Source organism: Cynara cardunculus (genome assembly GCF_001531365.2).
Source record: "Cynara cardunculus var. scolymus isolate 2C chromosome LG 11, CcrdV1, whole genome shotgun sequence".
Classification (NCBI taxonomy): domain Eukaryota; kingdom Viridiplantae; phylum Streptophyta; class Magnoliopsida; order Asterales; family Asteraceae; genus Cynara; species Cynara cardunculus.
In genome coordinates this window covers 11,792,669-11,816,911 of record NC_037538.1, presented here as the reverse complement: position 1 = coordinate 11,816,911, position 24,243 = coordinate 11,792,669, and the positions used below count along the sequence as shown (strand labels likewise).

The 24,243-nt window shown below is 35.0% G+C and overlaps 4 protein-coding genes across 5 annotated transcripts; all 4 read right to left on the bottom strand.

The window, feature by feature from the left end:
• Window positions 1-886: 886 nt before the first annotated feature.
• Window positions 887-8,618, bottom strand: LOC112521742 (protein HOTHEAD-like). The gene is made up of 4 exons (XM_025130739.1): window positions 8,591-8,618; window positions 2,142-2,777; window positions 1,678-2,069; window positions 887-1,528 (listed from the first exon to the last, which is right to left on the bottom strand). Exons 1-4 carry the CDS (start codon window positions 8,616-8,618, stop codon window positions 887-889), a joined length of 1,698 nt encoding a protein of 565 aa, XP_024986507.1.
• On the bottom strand, window positions 3,309-8,002 carry LOC112521497 (SPX domain-containing membrane protein At4g22990-like). The gene is made up of 10 exons (XM_025130392.1): window positions 7,885-8,002; window positions 7,572-7,692; window positions 7,045-7,356; window positions 6,859-6,963; window positions 6,089-6,543; window positions 5,317-5,615; window positions 4,791-4,975; window positions 4,187-4,377; window positions 3,733-3,866; window positions 3,309-3,648 (listed from the first exon to the last, which is right to left on the bottom strand). The coding sequence occupies exons 1-10, from the start codon at window positions 7,935-7,937 to the stop codon at window positions 3,410-3,412; spliced, it is 2,094 nt and encodes a 697-aa protein (XP_024986160.1). The 5' UTR covers window positions 7,938-8,002; the 3' UTR covers window positions 3,309-3,409.
• Window positions 8,619-10,280: 1,662 nt separating the features above from the next.
• LOC112521948 lies at window positions 10,281-16,291 on the bottom strand. Of its 2 annotated transcripts, none has more exons than XM_025130965.1 (9): window positions 16,101-16,291; window positions 15,350-15,495; window positions 14,951-15,038; window positions 14,592-14,841; window positions 13,523-13,576; window positions 12,912-13,009; window positions 12,327-12,452; window positions 11,730-11,819; window positions 10,281-10,787 (listed from the first exon to the last, which is right to left on the bottom strand). In XM_025130965.1, the coding sequence occupies exons 1-9, from the start codon at window positions 16,158-16,160 to the stop codon at window positions 10,665-10,667; spliced, it is 1,035 nt and encodes a 344-aa protein (XP_024986733.1). In that variant the 5' UTR covers window positions 16,161-16,291; the 3' UTR covers window positions 10,281-10,664. The 2 variants fall into 2 exon arrangements, with proteins under 2 accessions (XP_024986733.1, XP_024986734.1); XM_025130966.1 differs by having other exon boundaries at window positions 16,097-16,281.
• A 3,061-nt stretch (window positions 16,292-19,352) lies between these two features.
• On the bottom strand, window positions 19,353-22,382 carry LOC112522164 (UDP-galactose/UDP-glucose transporter 2-like). The gene is made up of 7 exons (XM_025131248.1): window positions 22,234-22,382; window positions 21,986-22,014; window positions 21,684-21,885; window positions 21,303-21,545; window positions 21,045-21,146; window positions 20,477-20,584; window positions 19,353-19,592 (listed from the first exon to the last, which is right to left on the bottom strand). Exons 1-7 carry the CDS (start codon window positions 22,357-22,359, stop codon window positions 19,353-19,355), a joined length of 1,050 nt encoding a protein of 349 aa, XP_024987016.1. The 5' UTR covers window positions 22,360-22,382.
• Between the last annotated feature and the right edge of the window lie 1,861 nt (window positions 22,383-24,243).

Here is a 24,243-nt window from a genome sequence, read left to right as displayed (position 1 = left end):
TAGTCAAAGGGCAACTCTCCTTTGGCAGTTAACTCTTTGCCGGAGCCGCCAAAACTTCTTGATTCAATATCAAGATTGTTCTTTATGTAACTCCAAGTATATAACTGCCATGAAGGAGAGGAACCCTGTAACTGATTTGCTTAATGGATCACAAAAGGTAGCATTCGTGTTATGAGCATTAAGAACTAGCACACTTATAGCTTGTTTATATGTGTTTCTTTCACCGTATAAACCACTGAAGAAATAGCATATGCCTATGCCATGGGTTCCTAAGGTTTATGCCATGGATATTATCCTCCATGAAAGCTAAAGCTCCTTCATTTAAAGAAAAGCGTTAGATTCTGTTTGGAGCATGATATTAACATTTAGAATGTTCTTCAAAGATGTATAAAGCAGATGGTAGGAGATGCCATTAAGAATCGTTGGTAACACAATTTTCAATACATAAATGCGGAGTTTTAGTTCAAAATAATTAGGTTATTATGAAAAAGCTTCAATAATTTAGATTACAAGCTATAAAACGCAAAAATCTACTTGTATGTATCAAGAATCATCTTTAAAAATGTTGCAACATGATTAATACTACTTTTAAAAGACACAAGAGCTACTATAAATACATATCGACTTTCAAATAGTTGTTTTGGTCTATTTAGTACTTGTCCCCGCGCCCTCCGCGGGACTTGTGTTCTGAACATGTTGTACATATGCTAAGACCCAATCTTGTGTATGCATAAATAACTTACTCTGGATCATTTACAAAAAATAAACAATAAACATTTTTCAAACTAATATACAAAAACTTGTTTAGTATGGTTGCAAATATTTACAAAGACCCTAAACTAATCGCTAAAAAAATTAATGTAAATAATGTGTTTCTAACAATAAATCAGGTTTTTGTATGTTTAGAAAATACTGTTCCATTCTGTCCAGGTCTCTCGTACAATATCTTCATGCCCATGTACCTTCCAAGCATCATCACGGTAGCTTGAGGATTAGTTCCTGGAGAATAATCAAAAGTTGATCCATCGATGACCCTGAGAGCATCGACACCAATAACCTTATAATCACGATCTACCACTTTATTAACTTGACATCCGCCGTGATAATGCCATATGGTCATTACCGTGTCTTTACAAAACTGTTCTAACGACCTTGATGCATTTGCATGTTTAGGCAACAGATTAACAGGTGCATTAGCCGTCATGTTAAGAAGAGTAGCGATTGGGAGGTAATTGTACCGAAATCTTGAAAATGATTTTGATTCTATTACTTTCTCGATGATTTTGATCCCTTGAACACATCTTTCTAGGTCACTAGGATCTTTAAAATAATTAAACGTGACTGTAGGATTGTCATTTGGATTCAAAGACCGAAGCTCAAGATGACCCCGTGAGAGCGGGCCCATAATCTTCTCCAAGATAAATCCACCCACGAAAGCGCTTCGTGGGAGGAACCTCATTGCCTCTATTGCTCTGTTCAATGCTTCTTCTGTTCTTTGTTTTGGTGGCACAGTTGAAAGTTGTCCGATCTGAAAATATTAAATGAAATTGCATTAATCTACATAATTCATTTCTTTGTTAGACCCCGATGTGACAATTACGGGCTCTAATATGCCCGATATGATACTGATGTGCTTCAATTTGGCTTATTATATGTTTCACAAGAAAGAATGCATACCTTCGGAGAAAACATCCCAAAATCTTGAGGGCTTTGAGTCTCGCTAGCAAAGTTTTCACCACTCGCACCCTCAATATAGCTTCCATTGTGAGTGATACCAACTACTTGGATGAGTGACACCTCAACGGGTCTAGGAGAAGGAACAAAAACGGCATTCATCGGATTATCGGACATCCCTTGGCCCACCAAGGGTTGGTCCAAGACCACTGATATGTTATGGGCCTCCAAGTGTTTCTCTGGGCCTAGCCCACTTAACATTAAAAGTTGTGGGCTTCCTAATGAACCAGAACAAACTATGACTTCATTATAAAGCCCTCTCGTTAAATAAGCCCAATGGCTCAGCCCACTTGCATCTGTAAAGATCACCCCATTTGCAGTTGGCTTTGGTTTCCCTACATGCAAAATTACCAAAAAGGTCATGAATGTACAACTCTTTAATGCATATTATATAACAAGATTCTTACCCTCCGTTGTAAATAATATTTTTTGAACAGGTGCATGAAGTAAAACAGTGAGACCATCAGGGTTTGCATGATGAAGCAAGTCAGCAGATGAATGCCTATGCCCATATCCATCAAAAATGGTGCCACCAACTTTTGTACCGTACAAGTGGTCAAGCGTGAAGCCATTATACGGCCGTATTCCGATCTCCACCAAACTATTTCTCACCGCCGACTGCCACTGTCTCAACGGCGGCTGAAACGCCACCGCCCGTTCAACCCACCGGTAAGATTCGTTGACCAACTTGGCATCCCAACCGGCGCTGGTTATGTATTCCGAACCGGCACGTGAGTAAAATCCGGCGTTCAGGGAACTACCGCCACCGAGCACGCGGGCCCTGGCGTTAATGACGCCGTCCTCAGAGACAAAGCGTTGAGAAGGGGATTTGTGGGAGAGGTCGGAGAGGGCGGCTCCAAATGCAGATAAGTGGGTGATGTTAGGGTTGCCGAATGGAGAGCCGCCGCGTTCGAGGAGGAGTACGGTGGAGGTTTGAGAAAGAGTGGCGGCTAATGGGCAGCCGGCGGTGCCTCCTCCGACGATAATGTAATCGTAGTATGCCACCATCGGGGCTACTGTTGCTTGGTGCATGAAAGTAAAGCCTGAATCTTTGAGTCAGAAACCAATTCATTAAAAAATCAAACATCTTTACGTTTTTAAAGAATGAAATTTGGTAAGATATTATATGTATATATATATATATATACCTTGGTGGGCGAAGCAAAAGCCATGAAGGAGAAGCAGTGCAGAGAGATGAGCAGCCATCTTTTCCGACCACCTTGAGGAACCCATGTTCAGTGTGTGTATGTGTGTGTGAGGGCACAACACGAAGATGCATCGATGAATAGGGTTTTTATGGAGATGAAATCCAAGAACGTTGACGGTTTTAAGTTTGGCAAAATCCAAAAGTACAAAGATTTCCTGGTTTTTTATGTTTGAATGTTGTTCACCAAAAACATATCCATATGTTTGTGTTAGATCCGATAATTCTCAAGAAAATCCAAGAAATGTGATACTACAAGCCAAAAATGATTTCATTATAATACATAATATTAAACAATTCAGTTGATTATGAACAATAATATGCCAAACAAATATACAACAAATATATATATTTATATTTATATCAGCTAATTAATAAATAAACCAAACAAGAAGAAAATCTATATATTTCCACATCTAAGACTCGTTGCATTTTAAAGATTTGGACCTCTATGTATGATTCAAATGATCATCAGTATTGAGTGTTGTAGGTCAAACATGTGCCGATGATCGCCAATATGCAGATCGCGAGTGCCGGTAGTAAAGTAACATTCAAGAGTCTATTCTGACCCGCATACCCTCCTAACGTTATGGTGGCATCTGCGATCACTCGAGCGATTGTTCCAGCTTCAGTCGACAGTAGTCCACCGTTAAACGTCCCACGAGATAGACGTGATGACATAACACGTGAGAGAAGCGACAGATTCACACCTGAATCAAGGATATAGGATTACTCATTAAGAAACAATCTTTAACATGTTTTAAGACAAATTCGACTTCAAAAGATCGATGTACCTTCTAAAACTTCAGCAGAAACGAACATTATGAGTCCTGATGTTACGTACTGAGTCACGGTATAAGGAACTATAATGTGAAAATTCGCGATAATCCCCAAACAAACCATGATTTCGGAAGCTAGTAAAATTTGTCTGAAACACAAATAAGGTTAGACGATTTGCATCGGTTTCCTACTATATGCTATTCAGAGTCAGAAATGTCAACAACAAAATTGGCTTTATAGGATGTCAAATATGTCTAGTGTCATAATGGACCGTCATATAGGTCTAACCAATTGCTCTATAAAAATGTATTTGGGCAGTCTAACAAAAAAGTTTAGACGCTTTTGAAAAGTATTATATTAGCTTTTTTATTTGGACATTTAGACATATTTGACGTCGTTTTAACTGGTATAGTGTTTCCATGAACTGGAAGTAAGTAATTGAAGGGTATAGTAGGCCATGAAATGTACCTGTCTTCGAACATGTTGCTGATATTGCTTCCGACAATCATGTTTACGGGAAGAACAGTTAGGCCGAGGCACACAAGAAATATTGAAACTTTACCGGTTGTCCAATTGAAGTAGTATGAAGTGATCACACTAGATTCTGCCAACAATATCTCCATTGCATACTTCAACATGAAATATATCAACAGTTGAACCTGATCATAATTAATATATGTATATATATCTTGTCAAAATTCATCAACAAATCACCATGTACGTAACGCCCCTAAAGGCTGACCCTATAGCTTCGTATCCCACAATTTAAGGCTTATAAGGAGCTCATAAATCCCATTTTCCATCCATGTGGAACAAGTTGTTACAACAATATATATGGTGTTTAACTTTAACTTTGATATATATATATATATATATAGACTTGGGATCATGTGAGACCAAAGGTTTTTCGTGAGACCCGTAAGACCAATTCTCAACCCTTGGTCAAGGTGTATCATGTTTCTTGAAGTTCATGAAAAATCTTTGAGGAAATGATCTCTTACTATGTTTAACAATAAACACACACACACACATATATATATATATGGTCAAGAAATTTGTATAAAGAACAAACCTTTACGGAAGGTGTGAGTAACTTATATGCTGCTCCTATGGAATTAACGGGTGCACGTGAGTCTTCTGAAGGTTCTTCGCTCCCATCGCATTCTTGATCATCGTTTTCCTCATCTTGATGTGCCTCTGAACCTAAAAGTAGTGGTTGTGTTGGACCTTTTTCAAGAGCATCACCCTCCGTTCGACCTGTAGTAAAGATCCAACCCCGTCAAAAATAAGTGGACATTAAAGTCCATTCGCTACAACAAAATCGACTTTATAGGACTTGTGTTATATAAGACGAAACAATTGTGCTTGATATAAAAAAGTGTTACAATAGGATGTATTTGAGCATCCTAACAACACATTTCTTTGACATTTTCTCAAATATATATAAAAAATTAATACAAAAGCGTCATATCAACTTATTATAAAACCTTTACATAAGACGCACAATTATTTGGTTTTATAAACTCAAATCCTAGTTTATTAGGACATTTAGACATGTTTGGGGTTCAAGAAGAAGAACTGGAATTGGGCGTATATACCTGCACTATATTCACGGTCATCATCCTCGAGAAACGGACGGGCAGGTTCCCTAAATGAAATCCAGAGCCATATCAAATACAATAACCATGCGACAGCCATAACCCAACCAGGTAGTGTGTTTTGGTTAACAGTGATCATGTAAATCTTGAATTCCACTTGTAGTAAACCAGCAAGTGCTGGGCCACAAGCCATTCCAAGAGCACTCGCACTCACAAAACCAGCTGAAGCCTGCATCCGGATCTTCAGAGGTACGCAATCACTGATATATCGCCGGTTCACTGCTCTAGCAGACCCCAGTCTGCAACGAAAACATCATTTTGAGAAAATATTACAACCATTTCGCATTCTCGAACGGGTACATGGGATTGAACAGTAAAAAAAGTTTATTGTCCCACGTTTGACGTGACATTAGAATGGAACATGGCAGGACCTGAGTTGGACAAAAATGCAATTTTTTCTATCCATACCAAAGTTGATGAAACAAAAATCGAGAAGATGTAACTAGTTTGGCAAATTACTAAATTAACCATGTCAAGTTAAAACTCTAGAACCTTCCACAATTCTTTCATCCACCTATCTCAGTCTCCTGTTGAGGTTAAATGGGCTATTAACTTCCAAATAGACTAACGTGTTTAAAGATCCTAACGATTCTGATCGTAACCACATTGAATTACATAAGTGAACATTCTGGTTTCAAAAGCTATAAAACAAAAGGGAGTGATGAATTTGGAGATCATTTGATTTCTATTTCTAGGGAAAAAGGGAGCGTACCCACAAAATAAGCGTCCGAGTAAAAGCACTGTTATGGAGTTCCAATCATAGGCCAACGCATACATGACATTGCCCACAAGAAGAACAATGCTGCTAAAGACTAATGGTTGGAAGTACGATTTGTTAGACCATGCGCTAAAATAAATGGAAGAAAAGATTTGGGCACCAGCCATTGCACCAATCACAACCCCACAAACAGTTGCTGCAGCTCCTAGGCTCATGGAGTAGTCATCTGCTGTTGGAACAATAATGTATGTATTCACCATATAAAGAAACGTATTCACCAAGTTCAAGAAAAGCGACATAAAATGGTATCTTTGATCATCGACAGGTTCTTCTGTAGGCGTTGGTAGTTCTTCGTGCATGATAAGAGCATGTTGTGCTAAAAACGTAAGGAAATTTGTTGAGTAAGATAATCTGTCTACTGCTGCTTTTATGGAATCGATCACAGGATCCTGCAAACGGGATTTACAAATAAGCATATGATGATACTCACATGGACAGACTGGATCTGAGTAACAAAATTGGCTTTAGAGTATGCCAAATATGTCTAAATGTCCTAACAAGCTACTTTATAAGGCGTAAGTTTATAGTGAACCAGCAGAATATGAAGTCTTATATAACAATCCATTAGAACATTTAGATATTATTGACGTCTTATAAAACCAATTTGCTTGTAGTGAACCAGCAGAATATGGTCTCGTTCTTGGTTTCATTTTTCTTAAATTTGTACAAGATTGAAATATTCAAAAATGTGGAAAACGGGGAACCTGGAGAGGACGAGTAGGTTGATCATAGATGGATAAAAAACTCCCTCGACGATCCTCAAGTTCTGCTAGATTTCGAGATATGGCTCCTACCACTGCCCCTAAACCCTGCAAGTTTCGGTAGATTTCGTTCACAATCTAATAAAATTTCAAAACAACCCTTTGATAGCATGGATCCAGGCCATTTACCACATGCTTGAACACTTGCTGAAGCTGGGAATAAGGATGGTTCGCTCGAGTCTTAACGTAGTAGTCGGTAAATCTGTAGCCGAGACGTTTATCAAACTTCTTAAGAATCTTTCGAAGTCCAATTGCATTTATTTCAACGAAAAACAGAAGCTTTAGTAGATCTCTTCCAATGTCTCTATAGGATTCTCGTAAACAGGCTATTTTTGGTAAATCAGGCTCGGTCTGTAGCAGATCTTGTTCTTCTCCAAGGTTTGCTATCCTGCTTGCAAGAAGCCCTTGTTGCTCCAATAAGAAAAGAACAATCTTTTCAATCTGCATCCATCAATTACATACCGAATACCATAAACGTTAACAACCCATCCCACATTGATAGAAAATTAGATTTGTGAGTTCTTTACCAGCTTCGACCATGGTTTTAAGTTGATTCGAAAGTTATTGGGCTAGTCTCCTCCTTTTGATTATGAGGGGTGTTACAACAAAATTGGAAGAAAAAGAATTATTTGCATAAATTAACCGAATAATCATACCTGGCTATCAAGCATTCTTGAGAAGTCTTTGAGAACGTATCTGCGTTCAAGATCTCCCATTTCAATCTGGCGAGCATATTGTTTTACTCTTTTCTTCATGAGCTTGTAATTGATGTAATATCTGATAAATGTATTACCATATAACACAGAATGCATACAGTTAAATCTTTGTGATATCTAATTAACAAACTGTATTTACAACCATTAGAAGTGAACAATTGTGTGTGTATATATATATATATATATATGCTTCGAATTTATCCTAGAAAATGGAAAGAAATGAGAGATCTTTTCATGGAAAATGGCAATGTACCCTTGCCATTCTTCGATTTGTCTGTCCTTCAACTTTTTCCCAAAAGCAACCATCTCTCACTGCATAAAACGTAATAGAAGATAGGGATCAACAATCAATATCAACTGCAAGAAATGAAAAGGAGAACATGGTACTTCCGATCAGAATTCAAGAATCACACACTAACAGATGAATGTTTCGGGTTATCCATCACAATAGTAAGTTCCAGTGATTCAACCAAACACATTTACTTCAAGAAAAAGTACACAAAAAACAAACCACTTGTAGCATTTGAAATTGCAATAAGTAACATAAAATACATTTGGGGATACTAATGCAAGTCCAAGAGTTCCTCATGACTTTGAGTAAAAGAAATCTACAGTTCTTAAAAAGATGTGACTTTTGACAAATTCGAGAAATGTAAATTCAAGAAATCATCCTTCACATGTTTCCTTTCTGCGCTCATTCTTCAAGAACGATGATCATTTATTTCTTAAAAGAAAGTAACGTCAACTATGAAAATTAAGAACAGACTAATAAACAAGCTAGCTTTCTTTCATTTCTTGATTCAAACAAAGAAATTAAACCCACTTAATTAGGGTTGAGATTGAAATACAAGAATCACCCAAAAGCTGATTAAAGAAAACGCATTCTAACACTGAAGAAAATAATCAATATATATATATATATATATATATATATATATATTTATTCAAATAACCGAAACCCAATTCATGAGAAATGATAATCGACATGCAATAACTAGAATTTAACGGAATAGAATGCAAAAGAAGCCTAACCCTCGTTTGGATGAACATCAACAGGAAAAAACAAGCAGAAATTTGGCAGGTTATTGGAGAAGGGATCTGCGAGTGTGTTGGTGCATGAAATTGATCAAAGGATTAGCATTGAATGGGGTTTTCTTTTTAAAGAATAATTGAAAATTAACAAAAGCTGCTGAGATTTGGGTGCATTAAATAGCATTTAGATTTATTAATTACGTTGGAAAGGAGGGAAGGGGATGAAATGGAGAATGGATTCATGGAAGGGAGGATGGCGGAGGTGGAGGTGGAGGTGGAGATGGAGATGGAGGTGGCGCTGATGCGGTTATTCTGTTCGCTGCCTTTTCAAACATTCATCAATCCATCATCACCTTTTGATTATTAATTTGCAATCATAATTCTTCAAACAAACAAAAAAAGGTATACGTTTTGTTTCTATTTAACTAAAATTAACGTTATTTCATGCCATACGAAATAAATATGCAAAGCATCGAAAAACGATTAACACTGATATAGATGATTGTTATCAAGTGACAGTAAGGGGTCGTTTACCTAAATATTTATCCGGTAAGTGCTTAACATTAGAAGTTAATACTGTAGTTTATTTTATTATATAGTACATCAAAACGTATCATATGCAACAATTTACCTATTAAGCGCTTACCCGGGTAAGAGTCGTCACCCTCACTTACCGGGGTAAGACTTTCCATCTTTATCATCGCTCTTACCGAATAAGATTTTTAGCCCTTGTCATATTAATGTATGATGTATAATTAAAATTAGTTAAAATTAATTTTTAATTTATATTAATTAATAATTATTTTTTAACTTTATATTAATTAATAACTAATTTATAATTTATATTAATTAATAATTAATGATTATTAATATTAGTAATATTTGAGTTTATTAATATTTATTCATAATTAATAGTAATGAATAATAATTAATATTAATGAGAGTATAATTGAAAAAAAATGACAATAAACTACCAAAACATTACTCCAAGTAGCGTTTCAATAAGCTAAGAGTCAGAACTTGACACCATACCATCTATATCCAAATAAAAATGAATGTTTTTGTCCAAGATTCCTTACGGCTGCCTCCCGCAGGAGCCCTGGCCATGTTCCCCCCTTTTGTTTTAGCAACTTAATCTGGATCTGTCCTTACGAGTCTCTTTGCATATTCAATTTCTTTTAAAGAATTAAGATACCTAGTTACCTACCATTGAAAAACTTTACTTCCATAACAATATGAAAGAAGATTACCAAAAGTCTTACCGGTTGTTACCTACCTTACCAGATAAGCATAGAAATGACCGGGAATCTTACACGATAAAAAGCATAACAAGGATCGAGAATCTTACCTCATAAGATACATAACAAGTTAAGATTACAGTAAGTGAGAAAAGACTCGTACCCAGTAAACCTTTATCGGGTAAAATAGGTTTACCAACAAATAAGGTAAATATAAGGATGGTGACTTGCAGATAAACGCTTATATGGTAAACATTTGATGAACGACCTTAAGTTGAATTATTATTTTTTTTTTGTAAAAAGGAGATTCAAATAAACATATAAAAATTGTTCATTTAAAATCACACCAGATGTCATCATTGGGTTGCAACCAAATATAACCGTTTAATTATTATTGAATTGCAATCAAATATTTGATTACTCACTCTCCATTATAGTTTTGATTGTTAGTGTCATCTGCAAACTCAACCACGATGCAACCATATAGTAGTACAACATTAAGCAATGAAGGTGCCTACATAAAGCATACGTCAAAAAACCTGGCTTTCTAATTGCATTCAGCCGCAACCGATCGATGGTACAATTTTGTATCTCATCCTAAATGATACAAACAATATGAAAGCGCGGATTTCCCAAGTCGTACATAAACTGACTTCGACTCCACTACCACCATTCTGCATACCTGGTCCATAACGTGGTCTTAGCCATTGTGAACGACATACCCACGTAAGTTATGCACATTGTATCCAGTTGATGGTGCAAACTATGAAGCAGCAGGAGCATATTCTTGAATCGTGGCCGCAAGCTTGTCCCTGTCCTCCTGGTTTTTTGTCCTTATCAAGAAGGTACGTGCAACAACTTTGCTATTGTCATTCCCGTTATCATCCTATAAGAGAAAGATCACCCAAAATTGTTCAGCTACATATGAGAATATGGGGAATCCATTAGATCACTCTCCAAAAAAGCCCTTCATGAGAGAAGAGAGGTTCCTCGGTATATGGAGGAAAAAGGGTCCAAGTATAGCTGATATAGGACTCCAACACACCCCCTCCAATGGAGTCTAGATGGGCACAGCACGTCCCAGAGGGTCTAGAGAGTCCCTCCAGTGGTACACTTTAGCTCTGATACCATGTAAGAAATATGGAAGCCCATTAGATTAATTTCCAAAAGAGCCCTTAAGGATAGAAGAGAGGTTCCATCATACATATATTGAGAAAGGGTCCAAGTGCAACTGATGTGGGACTCCAATACTGCCAACCACTCGTTTTTTAAAATATTGCAAAATTATGGCTGGGATCTATGTGGTCATATGATCAATCTATTTAAGCTGAATAAGCAGTCAATGCAGAAATTCCCAAAAGCAACCTAATATGCATGTTGTAAAGCACCCTTTTTACACAATACTTGCAAGATTTGAGTGACCATAGATCATTTAGGGGCTGTTTACTAAATGCTTCCCGGGTAAGCGCTTACCGGTATCACTTACATTCCCAATTGAGCATGATAAAAACCAAGAATCTTACCCGGTAAGAGGCATAACAAGGACCAAGAATCTTACCGGGTAAGTGAGGAAAAAGACTCTTGCCCAGTAAGCGGTTACCGGGTTTAAGACGCTTACCAACAAGACAACAATCCATTTTGATGACCAACAATGTTACATGATAAGGTAAGTGAGAGGTAATTTCTCTTGCCAGTAAGCGCTTACCCGGTAAGTGTTTGGTAAACAGCCCCTTAGTCCTCTTACAGGTTCAAAGGGGTACATAGTCTACTTGTAGATGGAATTTTGGCAAAATGAGAGAAGATAGTGGTGAAAGTGTATGCAACATACCGCAGTATGAAAAATAGCCACAATTGAATTCTTTTGCACGCTTGTCTTTATGCCTGGATATAACAATGCATTAAGCAGCAATCTTCCCACCTGCCAGAAGTAGCATATAAAATACATCATAACGAATGCAAAAGTTAAATTATAGACAATAACAACAACCGGTGGGATGAAACTAGGTTCAACAAAGGATAAAAAGGATTCAACACGAGCCAGCCATACAAAAGAGCCGATCTCAATAGAACACTTTGCAGATGATTTGAATAGATTTCGGAAGTTAATTAGTTTCGGTAACAAGGATTCATCAATGAAACATAGCCAGCGTGGCAATAACGACACAAAATTCTGACCAATCTTAGAAACTTCTGGGAAAAGGCACAATAAACAACAAAAAGGAAACAATCAAAAAAGAGAAATAAAAAGAAGTATAGATGCCTTGGGATTTGGATCTGAGGATATGAAGCTCAACTCAGCTAGCAGCATAAGAATACGTCAGAAAAGAAGGTACATGAAAGAAGTATAGATGCCATGGGCTTTGGATATCAAAATATGAAGCTAAATTCAGCTAAAAGCACAAAAATACGTTGGTAAATAGCATACATCATTTCTAACAAGAATCGTTGGTTTGGAGTCTTTGGTGCCTTTGGTAACACCTTCTTTGCATTTGATAGACAGTTGTCCTGTTCCTCTATCTTTCCATGCATCTTTATCAGCTGGATCAGTAGACTGAACAAGCAGATGGAAGGGAAAAATTAGAGATAACTACAAGAGCACATAAGGAGAGACTTTGTTTTGTAAATTATTTCCAAAGAGAACACTTTCACTTAGGTATTATATACTTTTGTAATTGTTTTACAAAAAAGTAACATTTAGGTCTTAAATAATATAAATATACATATAATACTCCCTCCGTCCCCAAAAACTGCAACGTCTATTTTAAGGATGTTTTCTATTTGGAAATATCCCCTTTCAATTTGCCTATTCACCCATTAGTAGCCATTTACAAGATATAGGTGAGGTTAATTTTGGTACAGAAGGGGTATTTAGGTATTTGATCTATAGTCGAAAAACTTTCACTAAACTATGTACCAAGTCAAACACCGCATTTTTTGAGGGACAGAGGGAGGATAATATTATATGCATTTGTTATGTCTGAGTCACAAAACTTCCTTTCTCGCTAATTACCTTGACATAAAGCTTACATTTGACTTCATGCACTACCAGGATGCCAGTCTCTTCGGTCTTTTTCAGAGATGGGCTGCTTGGCTGCTCAATTTCGTCATCTGTTTTATAGTCAGCTTGAGGATTAAGAAACCATAAAGAATAAATTGATAGGCCGATATTTAAGATTCATAATAAAAAGAACATTCAGGTTTATGAGTTAAAGTGGAAGAGGTGCAGAAAATACAAGCCAACTGAATAACGAGGTAGCAGGTAGTGAGAGTCTCATGTGATCATACAATTCTATTAAGGTTGAAGGGTAAGTTTTAAATGATGTCAGTAAAAATGGCTTGATGAGGTCAAAAATCTTTGAAGATTAAATACATCATGTACACAAGACAAGACCATCCATTCTTGATACATATAGTGCTAGCCCAAATGACAATTTGTCTCACAAAGCATAAAGAAGATTGATGTCACATGTTTTGATTTAATCAAATAAATATAGTAACAGACTAACAGCATTGGTGAAATGAGAAGAAACATAAATTATCACACACCAAGTTATAATGTGTTCATTATACTTTCATAAGATCTGTTACAAAAAATAAAGTAAATAACATTTCATGTCTTACCACCATCTGCATCATTTGAAGCATCTGGCTTTACAGAAATTGTACTTTGCCCGCCTGAGAGAGAAGGAAAATGAAACAACTTAAAAGTACTGAAACTGGCATGCAACAATAGCTAAACACTATAAAATTTTGAGCAGTTATTAACTGTATGCAGGATAGGTTGACAAGCATCCTTCCAACAATTTCCACATGTCCAAACAAAAATACAAGCTTGATGCTGTAATAACTTTCGACCTTCTCCTTCATGATGACATTAAAAGAATGATCACTACTCATTGTCCTAATATTTTAGAAAATTATTTCGTGAAGATTCAAATCAAAGCTATTCTGGAAATGTATAACATGAACCCCCCCCCCCCAAAAACAAAATGTTATTTCTTGAATTAATTAGTTACAAAATAAGTTTCTGGAATCCAAGAATACAAGCATTCTCCCCAATTCATTTGTACGGATACACAAAATGGAATCCTTGAAAGCATCATACAAGTTAAAAGTTAAAGTTTAAACTCTGGTCAAAGTAAAACACAGACTATCCAATGTCTATCAGAATAAATCCTCAAGCGAAAAGCAAGAAAAGTCATAGAAAATATAAAAAATGTTCTTGCAATTTGATATTTGACAGCAAGACCCTCCTACAACACTTGACCTGTCAAATGAAGAATTCATGCTTTTAACATAAAATCAATGCCAGCAACGTCAAGTCAGAAACTAAAAGACACTGCATTATTCTTATAAAAATAAGAATATCAAGTTGAACAAACTAGGCAATTAATGTGACTTATATAAAAGGTTTGAAGCCCAAAAACGATCACTTGGAACAAATACGAAATATATAATGGAGCTTTGAGGACACAGTTGCTGGTAAGACCTTAAAACTTATAAGAGTCTATTGTTGACTTTAAACTTTATGCCAAGCACTTGAGGTGCCATTCATGAACCATGCTCCAAAGATAATGATCACATAATAAGATGTCATACTACAATCACACCTACCCTTGCTGTAAATCATACTACAAATCCAATTCATGAACAATATAAGATACCACAGAATAATGGAAATAACACCTACCAAATGAAAAAGAGGATTGATTGCTAAAGAGAGACCCGGTACTCCATGAGGTTGCAAAACTTGAAGTTGCAAATACTGGGGTTGTTGCAGAAAATGGAGCCTTCAGAATTTTCTCTTGAAAGGATGTATTTTCATTGTCCTTACTTTCTGTAACAAGTTTCTTTTGAACAGCATGTGATCCATGTTCTAACAAACTTTCACTCTTTGTCGAATTTGATTTAAGCCAGTTGACAACATCACTAAATTTCTCCTATACCAAGATCAACCAAAGCGACTTTTTTAGTTTTCTAAAATAGAAGTCAATAATTCTAATATATGTCAAATACAAATTTACTATTTGCTATAAGTTCAGTTGTTACCATAATGTTTGACGCATGAGTTAGGTAGTCTTGTACTCCATCTTCCCAGAGTTCATCAGGGTGATTTTGCAACTGAGCATGGACCCAACTGCTCACAATCAAAACACAAACTTAGTCGATACTGCCAGTTTAGGAAGAATAAAGTTCATGAAAACCCCAAGTGTTGCTACAAAGAAAATCAAGAATAGCAAATAATATGGGGGAAGACTTCCTATGATAAACAACTAAATTCTAGTTATTGCTAAAAGGGGGTCATGCATGAACTCAACAAGACTGAATTATTGAAACAGTGCACAAATAGATGCTAGTTGCAACTGTCTAACACAGATAACAAATCGAATTATTGAAACAGTGCACAAATAAATGCTAGTTGCAAATGATACAGGGTAAATCACAGACCTTGCAAATTGGTTATTGAGAGCTCTCACATGTTGTCTTGATGACTCGGCTCGATGCATATCTAATGATGGAGCCCCCACTGAGTTCTGCTGAGTTGATGCTGCTCGTTGAAAATCAAATTGTGGTCCTACCATAATTTTTTTACTCTGGAACCACATAACTAGAGTCAGAAATGAAACCAAGATCCATAGAATGAGGAGACATGCATGATATCCAGTTACTCTTTTACATGTACAACATCTAACAAATACAGAAACCACACACTCTGCCTCATGTTACTTCCATTACAGGTAAAACATCTAACAAATCCAGAAACCACATTCAGTGAAACAAAGTTTTGCTACCATTGAATTCTAAGATTAGCTTAATTTATTTTGAGATATGAAGACGCTCACTAGCAAGGGCTCTTAGCAAACATTACATTACCAAATTACCAATGACACCTCCAACCTACAAAAACATGGAAGCAAATATTTTTACCGCATTCAATTTGCTAATTCTAAGTTCTAACATCTAACTCCAGCAAAAAGATTTCATTTCTTTGAAAGTAAACTCAGCTTTGGCATTCTGCTAAAAAAGCAGCCTCAAATTGCAAGAACAAAAAACCGTCGAGAACAATTGAAATCATAGAAACACCAACAAGATCAATCAATTAAATCGAAACCCAAAACTTCACCTGAGTTCACATAAAACCACTAATACTGAAATAAAACATACGCAGAGGCGAAAAAGGAACAAGGGTTTTACATACAAACAAATTATTGGTGTCTACAGTGGATTCTGATACGCCGAGACGCTTGGTTCCTTTCATGTATCAATAACAGATGCCGTTTCGAGAAAAAGAAAAGATTGGATGAATGAAGACGGAATTAGGGTTCTTGTGTTGCTAAAAATACCCTTTTTATTCGCCGTAGATCAAAATCTCGTCTTTCTAGGGTTTTCGTTTTTGATTTTTCAAATGGGCAGACTAATTATAATGTGCAGGTAGGTACATCGAAGTCAATGGGTTTTAGCCGTTAAATTCAGGTGGGGTATTAACTTTCAATTAGATCCGTCGGATCGACGAGATGATGGGCGGCATGCTCACATGCTGTTGTCGGCCCAAATACAAATTTATCATCTACATGGGCCCTTTATAATTAGCCCATATTCATCATGTGTACAAAAAGGAACTCCTCCTACTTTATCACTTTATTCTTTAAAACGGAGATTTTAAGGTTATTTTCAGTTTATTCTTTAAAACGGAGATTTTAAGGTTATTTTCATTAAATTTCTACAAATTGGAGAGAGACAACAGAGGTTGAAAATGAAATTCTTTAAAATTTAGAAAAATATTTAAAAATGATTTTTTTGAAAAAAATTTGATTTATTATTTCATTCTAACAATAAGAATTTTTGGATTTAAGTATTTAAGATAGAGAAATAATATTTTATGAATTATATTAAATATTTTAATAATATAATTAATATCGTAATCATTCAAAATGAAACTAATTTTTTTGACTTTTAATTTTCTCTTTAAAGAAGAGAATTTTTTTTTATTAACCTGGATATCCAACCCGCTATGCGAGCCGACTAATCCCAGGACGATCACCTGCTTTGCAGATTTCTCGGAGTCACCGCATTGAACCTCTGTGGCAACAAGAAGATTTTTATTCCTCCTTAGATTTAAACATGAGACCTTCTGATATTTTTGACCTTTGGAGTCAAACTCAAACCAATCAGACACCACCCTTGTGGACTTGTGGTTAGAAAATTTCTACATATAAAAAAAACAAAAAACCCGAGGAGAATGTCACATTATAAATTTTTAGTATTTTAAAATTTTGAATGGAATTGAAAAAGTATTGTTTGGTTAAATAATTAGATAGAATGAGATTGAGGTGACACTATAAGATTTGATTACTCTCGAAATTTAAGTTTGTGGTATTGATAGTGGTTATATCCCACGTCGACAAAATAAAAGATGGCATAGGGTGGTAGCACGTTTTCTATCTCAAGGGTGAATGGATATGTGGTTTTTAATGTTTTATACAGCTAAGGCCGGATGAAGCATTGATCGGCTAAAAGGAGAGTTAAGGGTGCGTTTGGTTTGCAGACAGGATAGGACATGACAGTTGTTCAACGTTTGGTAAAACATGACAGGACTGGACAGAACTGGTTAAAATGACCAATTTACCCCCAATGGGTTGTTTAGTGTTTTTTTTCCCACTAAATAATCAATATAAATATTAATGTGCAAAGTATAACTTACATTAAACCACTATTACTTGCAAAAATACATTTGCAAAAATATATTTACAAAAATACATGATTTCATAATCAACTAATGATATATGAAAAATGTAAATATAATACAAGCATCAAGAATCCATTATCGAAGCAAATCTATATGCATTCCATACTAAGAAGAAAAAAAACTATTACCAACAAGCACACAATCAATTAAAATGGATTAAATATCAAATAGTAAATAAAATATAAACATCAAGAAAACAATTTGGCTAGTGATCCTATATAGTATCATCACATTCACAAAACTTGGATTCCAAAAAACAAAAGAATTCACCTATCACATGTACAATCACTCATGTAAGATCAAAATCGAATATTTACTACTCTGATCAAGGGAAAACATACAAAACTCATCGAAAACAACAAATTGCGTGTGTGAACCTTACGCAATACGTTTGACGGTGATAAAATCAAGAAAACAATTTATGTAATTTATTAAATTATAATATAATAATTATTTTTTTATAACATAATATATCATTTGAAGTTTTCGTCAAAACAATTAAAATGACACCAAATAAAAAGTTTATGTGGTTTTTTATTTTTATTTTTATCTTTTTTCTACATTATTTTTTATTATTAATATATAATAAATTACATAAAATAATAAAAATATAGAAACCGTATAAAAATAATATTTTGAGGACAGTAAAATGAAATTTAAGAAACATAAAATACAATAAATAAAATTTAAAAAATGAATAAAATTTAAAAGAGAGACCTATTTAATGTTTTAGAAAAGAATTAAGTTTTATTTTGAGGTTATATTGGTAAAATATAAGTCTGTTCCACCTTGTTCCACCCTGTTCCATGGGATAGGGGTGGAACAGTTCTGTTTCACTTTGTTCCACTCTGTTCTTGTCTGTTCTACATAAAATTCATGCCAAACATGAGATAAAGATCCCTATCCTATTATGTCATGTCCCTGTCCAGTGTACCAAACGCATCCTAAAGGACTCGCCGGACTTTGTCATGATGGTTGGCTAGTGGCAGCGGTGACGGTTTCCCTATGGTACGATTGGTGGAAAAGGAAGGAGATGAAATAGGAGTTTTTAAATGAACTTTGATACCATGTAAATCGATAATTTCATTGATTATCAACAAGCGTACATACAAAATATTGATAGAGTTTCGAGGTTATTTTTATGAAACTACCAATTTTTAATTATCGCAAAACAATACATAATAATTAAAACAGTATTGGAAGGGGGTTTTGATTAATAAAAAAAAAAAGAATCTACTCCAATCGATGGGCCAGTTGTGGGTAAGGAGGGATTCGAACCCCCGATATCATGATTCATAGCCACGTGCTCTAATCCTCTGAGATACAGGCCCCACTCAGTGGGATGGGAACGATGATGTTATCATCGTCTATGATTATCTAACATTTTAAGTAAGAAAATTGCATCATGATATCCTTGTTTCGATGTAATTGTTTGATCTTAAAGGGAATCTTCTATAATTTCGCACATGAGGGGTTTTTTACATCCGGAAAACCCTATTCCGTAAGGCAATATTTCCCACCAATTAAACTTCAAATCTTTCTCACTACATATTCATATGAACAAAAACACCAAAACAAGATGAAGCAAACCATCATATATTCACATTACAACCTACCAAAACCTTCTTTCGGCTTAATCTAAAACCAAAAAAGAACGAAAAAAATCAAGAGCCCCCACGGTCAACCCACATTCCGTCACCATTTTTACACCAGAGGTCTCTTTTCATCCTCGCTTTCACTCGTTTCTTCTTTAGGAAAAGATTTTACTTGTTTTACAATGGAATTCGACAATCTAAGCTGTGGGGGAATCTTGTGATCCGGCAACAACTTCATCATGATACCCGCAGCTATCAGGATTAGCCCGATCCCATGTTGTTCAGACATGGGCTTTGTGAATATCACATAAGATAACAATAAAGTTACCGCCTTTCTTGCAGTTGTTACCTATATGAACCATAGAGTCAGGATCACATGAGAAATCTTCATTTTCATGAGAAGGTGGAAAAAGGTGAAGGTACCTTTGTATCAATGTTACGTTATAATGTGTGAAGGCTGTAACATTCGCATGACCTAAAACTGTGTATTGGAAGGTTACATTACATACAAGGATATATGTACCACAAATTCTCTTTAATTTCTCTAAATAGAGGACCAAAAGTTAATATCTCTAAAATAAATTACATTCAACTCAACAGATTCTCTATTTTAGAGATTTCATCATTAATTATATTATTTAAATATTATATAATTTTATAATCTCAATACACTTTAAAGAACTTCTATATAAAATAGTATTGATTCTATCTCATGAGTAAAAAACTCATTTCTCTCTCCTATATGAAAGTTTTAGAGAATCATCTATATTTGGAGTTTCTCTATCTTAGAGAACAAGACAGAGAATCTGTTGGAGCCATATAAAGAACAAAAACTCAATTTTTTCTATTTTAGAAAATTTACCGAAGATGCTCTAAGGATATATATATATACTCTTGTATATAAGGGGTTGGGTCCGGTGAGAAGAAGAGTTAAGGTGAGAGGGATCTCCACCCCTGGATGCACATTAGGATGAGATGCATCGAGATGCACCGGATCAATCTATGTATCAAGCGCAATTCATGGGTGGGTTTGAGATTAAATATGATCAAGGGTCCAAATCTCTTATTACACTTCTCATTTTAACTCTCTTTCTCACACGATCTTTCGCCTATATATAAAGGTACCTTCACAAGAGGGGGTTGTTTTCACCCGAACCCAACCTATTAACCATAAAATGCAACTTTAACATATCCAATTTCACTATGATAAGGGAATTTAGAGAAAGTAGTTACCAAAGCAGTGGTTGCAGCCCCAAAAATGGCAATGAGCGATAGAACAGATACTTGACCGACAAATGTAGCTACAGCTTCAAAAATCAAGACGCCATATACATAAGGATGCTGCACGTTTAAGACCGAAAAACTTGTCAAAAAAGATGATCATGAAATAGTGTAATGACGAAAAATGGTGGTCATTGAGTTGAATTTCTTTAGAACTTTCTTGATATGATAGTTGTTGGTTGATAAGCTAGTTGTTAGCCGATATACTAGTCATGTTGGGTAAAACTAGCTGATAATGTAAAATGACCTACAAGAACATGTAGAAAAATTAATTGGAAAAATATAAGGGGTATAATTGGAAAAAATGTAGCAAAAAGCCCATGGAGCTTGTTGAAGCAGCATTACAAAAGCTAGTTTATGCCTAACCCAAACGGAGCTTTTTCAATAAGCTCAAAAAATAAGGCAGCTTATGGTTGCTATATGCGATGTTTGTATATAAACACTAATCTATTCAGAATATCAGCTTGTACCAGGACAGGTGAATGGGAACATATTAATACCAGTACTACACAACACTTACATCATAACATGATTTCCATGCTTTGAACAGTTCTCCTGTTACAATCATTGGTGGCACCAAGAAAGGCGTGCCCACTATCGTTGAACAGAATAGCATTTCCATCTGAAAAACATGTCAAGAATGCCGAATAATCGTAACTGATTACCCAAGAAGGACTAGAACTCTGCTTGGTTTCTGAACATCTCCAAATCCCATATGCATTTCTAATTCATCTAAGACCCATGCTCAGTTATAAGAATCAAGAAAGATAACACTTACCTGAGTAGTTTCGCGATTAATGGTAAAAATTGCTTCTTGAAAATTACCCAAAAAGGAATCCATGATTAGAGCTCCAGAAACCATCACAACTCCAATAATGCTAAAATTTGGAGAAGACTGGGCATCGGCTAAGGTGAAGAGTATCAAACCAACAACTAGAAGAACAGCAGAAAGGTATTCACGTGGAGGGTACTTCCTTCTCAAGCCAGGAATGAAGGCACCCATGATCATAACAGGCAAAACCTGTGAAAGATTTCATTTGAAGATTAAAACAATAATTTTGATCCAAGTTTCTTGAAAGGATATATTTTGATCCAAAAATATTGTGGGTTTGAAGATCAAACAACTAGATAGTTAAAAGAAAACTATTAAGACATATACCTTTGTCGATTTGAACATGAGTTGTGCAGGATAATTTAGATAAGCCAAGGACCCTTTAGTCAATCCATGAGAACCCATAAGAACCGCTGAGAGCTTAACGTACATATTCCATGGATTCACCATTTGTTTGGGGGTGAATCCCTGTAAACGAATGAGTGTCAAGTATACAAAGCCTTGTATGAACGTGAAGTACCATCCATAGCTGAATTAATTGTAATGAAAATATGTCAACTTTTTGGGATAATATATATCACATATCATAACATTAACTCAGGAAATAAGTTGTTATCTCTTTGATGTACCTGAATTGAAGCCTGTTATATACATATTCCTGCAATAAGAGAAGATATAGGCTTTCTTGAATTATACAATGAGTTTTCATAGGAAACCAATAAGAATGAAATGATGAAACATATCATATCAAGATTGTTTAAAGCAGAAGCCTGGATGGGAATTCAAGCACACAAAGATCGTTGAAGAAATCCCTAAATGTGCATAAATGTATGATTCTATGTGCATTTGTGCGTCATATGAAAGAAATAAAACCAACCTCACAAATGCCATTAACAAGATACCCAAAGAAAAACCCAGAAGAGCAAATGAAAAATTGTTGCCATATTGGTTTATCTGTTAGCGAAATCCCAAACAAAGTCCTTACTTGCTCTTCTCCCTTCATCTCTGTGACAATTTATCAAACATCTAGACTGCATAACAATGATCAAGACCGGAGAATACCCATTTTGATTCCCATACTTCTGACCATAAAAATTGAAAAATCAAAACGTTGTTTCCAAACTAAACGAATTCTTTCAAGTTATTAAATTTCTAAAGAACCACCATCAAGTTTTCTCCTTTTTGCAACCCTCATAAGGAACTCTGATAGGTGGAGGGAGAAATGAAAAATAAACTCAATTGAATTTTCACCTAATTTTATCTCCTCTTTAATCGCTCTTTCTATTGCGATGGAGGGATGATTGCTTGAAACAAGGAGAAAACATCTCCTGTTTTGAAGGAATTTTCATGTTGCATGAACAAGAAAAGAGAGAGAGACCCTGTATTGTATATACATGATCTGGAGGTACGAGAATTTAACATCAAATTAAGAATCTTGGAGTTGGTGTTTTACTTCATATTCATCTATTTTACCTTCAATAGATATAAAATCAAACATAATTAATCAATTTTTTCTATAAAAAAAACTTGTGATATATAAACTTTGTTATAAATAATTGAGGTACACAAATGGATGAATGCATTTTTAATAGTCTTAATAGTACTCGAACTACCTTTTGAGGCAATTATAGATCCTGGGAGACAATTCTGATTGGTCAATAAAAATCGATGTTTTAAGAGGAGGATCCAAAAAATCCAAGTTTTATTGTCAGTTGAATTAACCCCACAACCAACTAGTTGACTACTACTTAATCATATTAAAAACAAGTTATCGCTGAATTTTTTATTAACAAAAGCATGTTTTAACAAGTATTATATGATGAAAAGTGTGACGGTTGATTTTATACAAGCAAGAGTGTGCACAAAACCAAGCCATTCATCAAAAAGATTGACGAGCCTAAGTAAACGGTCTACTGCAAACATTTCATTAAGTGAAACTTCAACCCCAAAAAACAACATAAACAACCTCTGACGAGTGGTATAGCCGGTAGTAGTGGTGCTCATGGGTTGGGTTGATCGGGTTGAAGACATATGAATAACTCAACCCAATGTTTGCGGTTTAAAAATCTTAACCCAACCCACCCTTACAGGTTGGTCGGGTTAGTCAGGTTGGTCGGGTTGATACTTTGGTACATTAAAATATTTTTCTAACCTTGAATATGTAATTTCTCTACTCACAATTTCTTTTTCATCATTAATCATTTGATACAACTTATTTATATTTCTTATGTATATTACATTCAGTTAATTTTCTCAATTTACATATATATGTTCACAATTACTGAATATATATACGAATGAGTTATATAGATATATGAATAGATTGAAAATATAAAAAACATACATGATAGTGTGATTGTCTAATGTATATATCAATAAAAATTAACAATCACATTAAATCCATGATATAAAAAGATATCGGGTTCATCGAGTTGGGTTGAGTTCAAATAATTGTAACCCAATACCTATAGTTTAACAATTTTACAACTCGATTAGACACCAAGTTGCTTCAGTTTGGGTTATTTCACGTTGGGTTGGGTTGATCGGGTTTTTGAACACCCCTAGCTAGTAGGAAAGCTGTCTGATTGGTGATCTTTTTATTTTATAAATTTATTTAAATGATAATCTTTTTTATTGGAAAGTTTTTATGTTTATGTTTTCATCGTCAAAAACATTTTTTTTATTATATTCTCATTTACCAACATTTTATAAAAATATTATTACATTAAAAATTAAAATAAAGTAATTCTATATTAATATTATTGTATAAAGTTCAAAAATATGCAATTTAAGATTTTTTTTATTATGTTATTTTTTGGATCACAGAATTTTATGATATCATTTTTATGGTCAAGGAGTTGTGAAATCTTTTTTCCGTTCATGGTGC

What these genes read in the sequence shown, in the direction of transcription:
- LOC112521497 (XM_025130392.1), bottom strand. Translation starts at nt 7,937, where the DNA reads ATGGTTGCTTTTGGGAAAAAGTTGAAGGACAGACAAATCGAAGAATGG. An exon ending in TACTCACACCTTCCGTAAAG is followed by an intron (nt 4,378 to 4,790) that starts GTTTGTTCTTTA and finishes AATTATGATCAG; the next exon opens with GTTCAACTGTTGATATATTT. An exon ending in AGCAACATGTTCGAAGACAG is followed by an intron (nt 3,867 to 4,186) that starts GTACATTTCATG and finishes TTTGTGTTTCAG; the next exon opens with ACAAATTTTACTAGCTTCCG.
- LOC112521742 (XM_025130739.1), bottom strand. Translation starts at nt 8,618, where the DNA reads ATGTCGATTATCATTTCTCATGAATTGG. An exon ending in AATATTATTTACAACGGAGG is followed by an intron (nt 2,070 to 2,141) that starts GTAAGAATCTTG and finishes TTTTGCATGTAG; the next exon opens with GGAAACCAAAGCCAACTGCA. An exon ending in TTGGGATGTTTTCTCCGAAG is followed by an intron (nt 1,529 to 1,677) that starts GTATGCATTCTT and finishes TAATATTTTCAG; the next exon opens with ATCGGACAACTTTCAACTGT.
- LOC112521948 (XM_025130965.1), bottom strand. Translation starts at nt 16,160, where the DNA reads ATGAAAGGAACCAAGCGTCTCGGCGTATCAGAATCCACTGTAGACACC. An exon ending in CTCATGCGTCAAACATTATG is followed by an intron (nt 14,842 to 14,950) that starts GTAACAACTGAA and finishes ATCTTGGTATAG; the next exon opens with GAGAAATTTAGTGATGTTGT. An exon ending in TGGCTATTTTTCATACTGCG is followed by an intron (nt 10,788 to 11,729) that starts GTATGTTGCATA and finishes TTTCTCTTATAG; the next exon opens with GATGATAACGGGAATGACAA.
- LOC112522164 (XM_025131248.1), bottom strand. Translation starts at nt 22,359, where the DNA reads ATGAAGGGAGAAGAGCAAGTAAGGACTTTGTTTGGGATTTCGCTAACA. An exon ending in TTGTTAATGGCATTTGTGAG is followed by an intron (nt 22,015 to 22,233) that starts GTTGGTTTTATT and finishes CTCTTATTGCAG; the next exon opens with GAATATGTATATAACAGGCT. An exon ending in GGGCTGCAACCACTGCTTTG is followed by an intron (nt 19,593 to 20,476) that starts GTAACTACTTTC and finishes TGGTTCATATAG; the next exon opens with GTAACAACTGCAAGAAAGGC.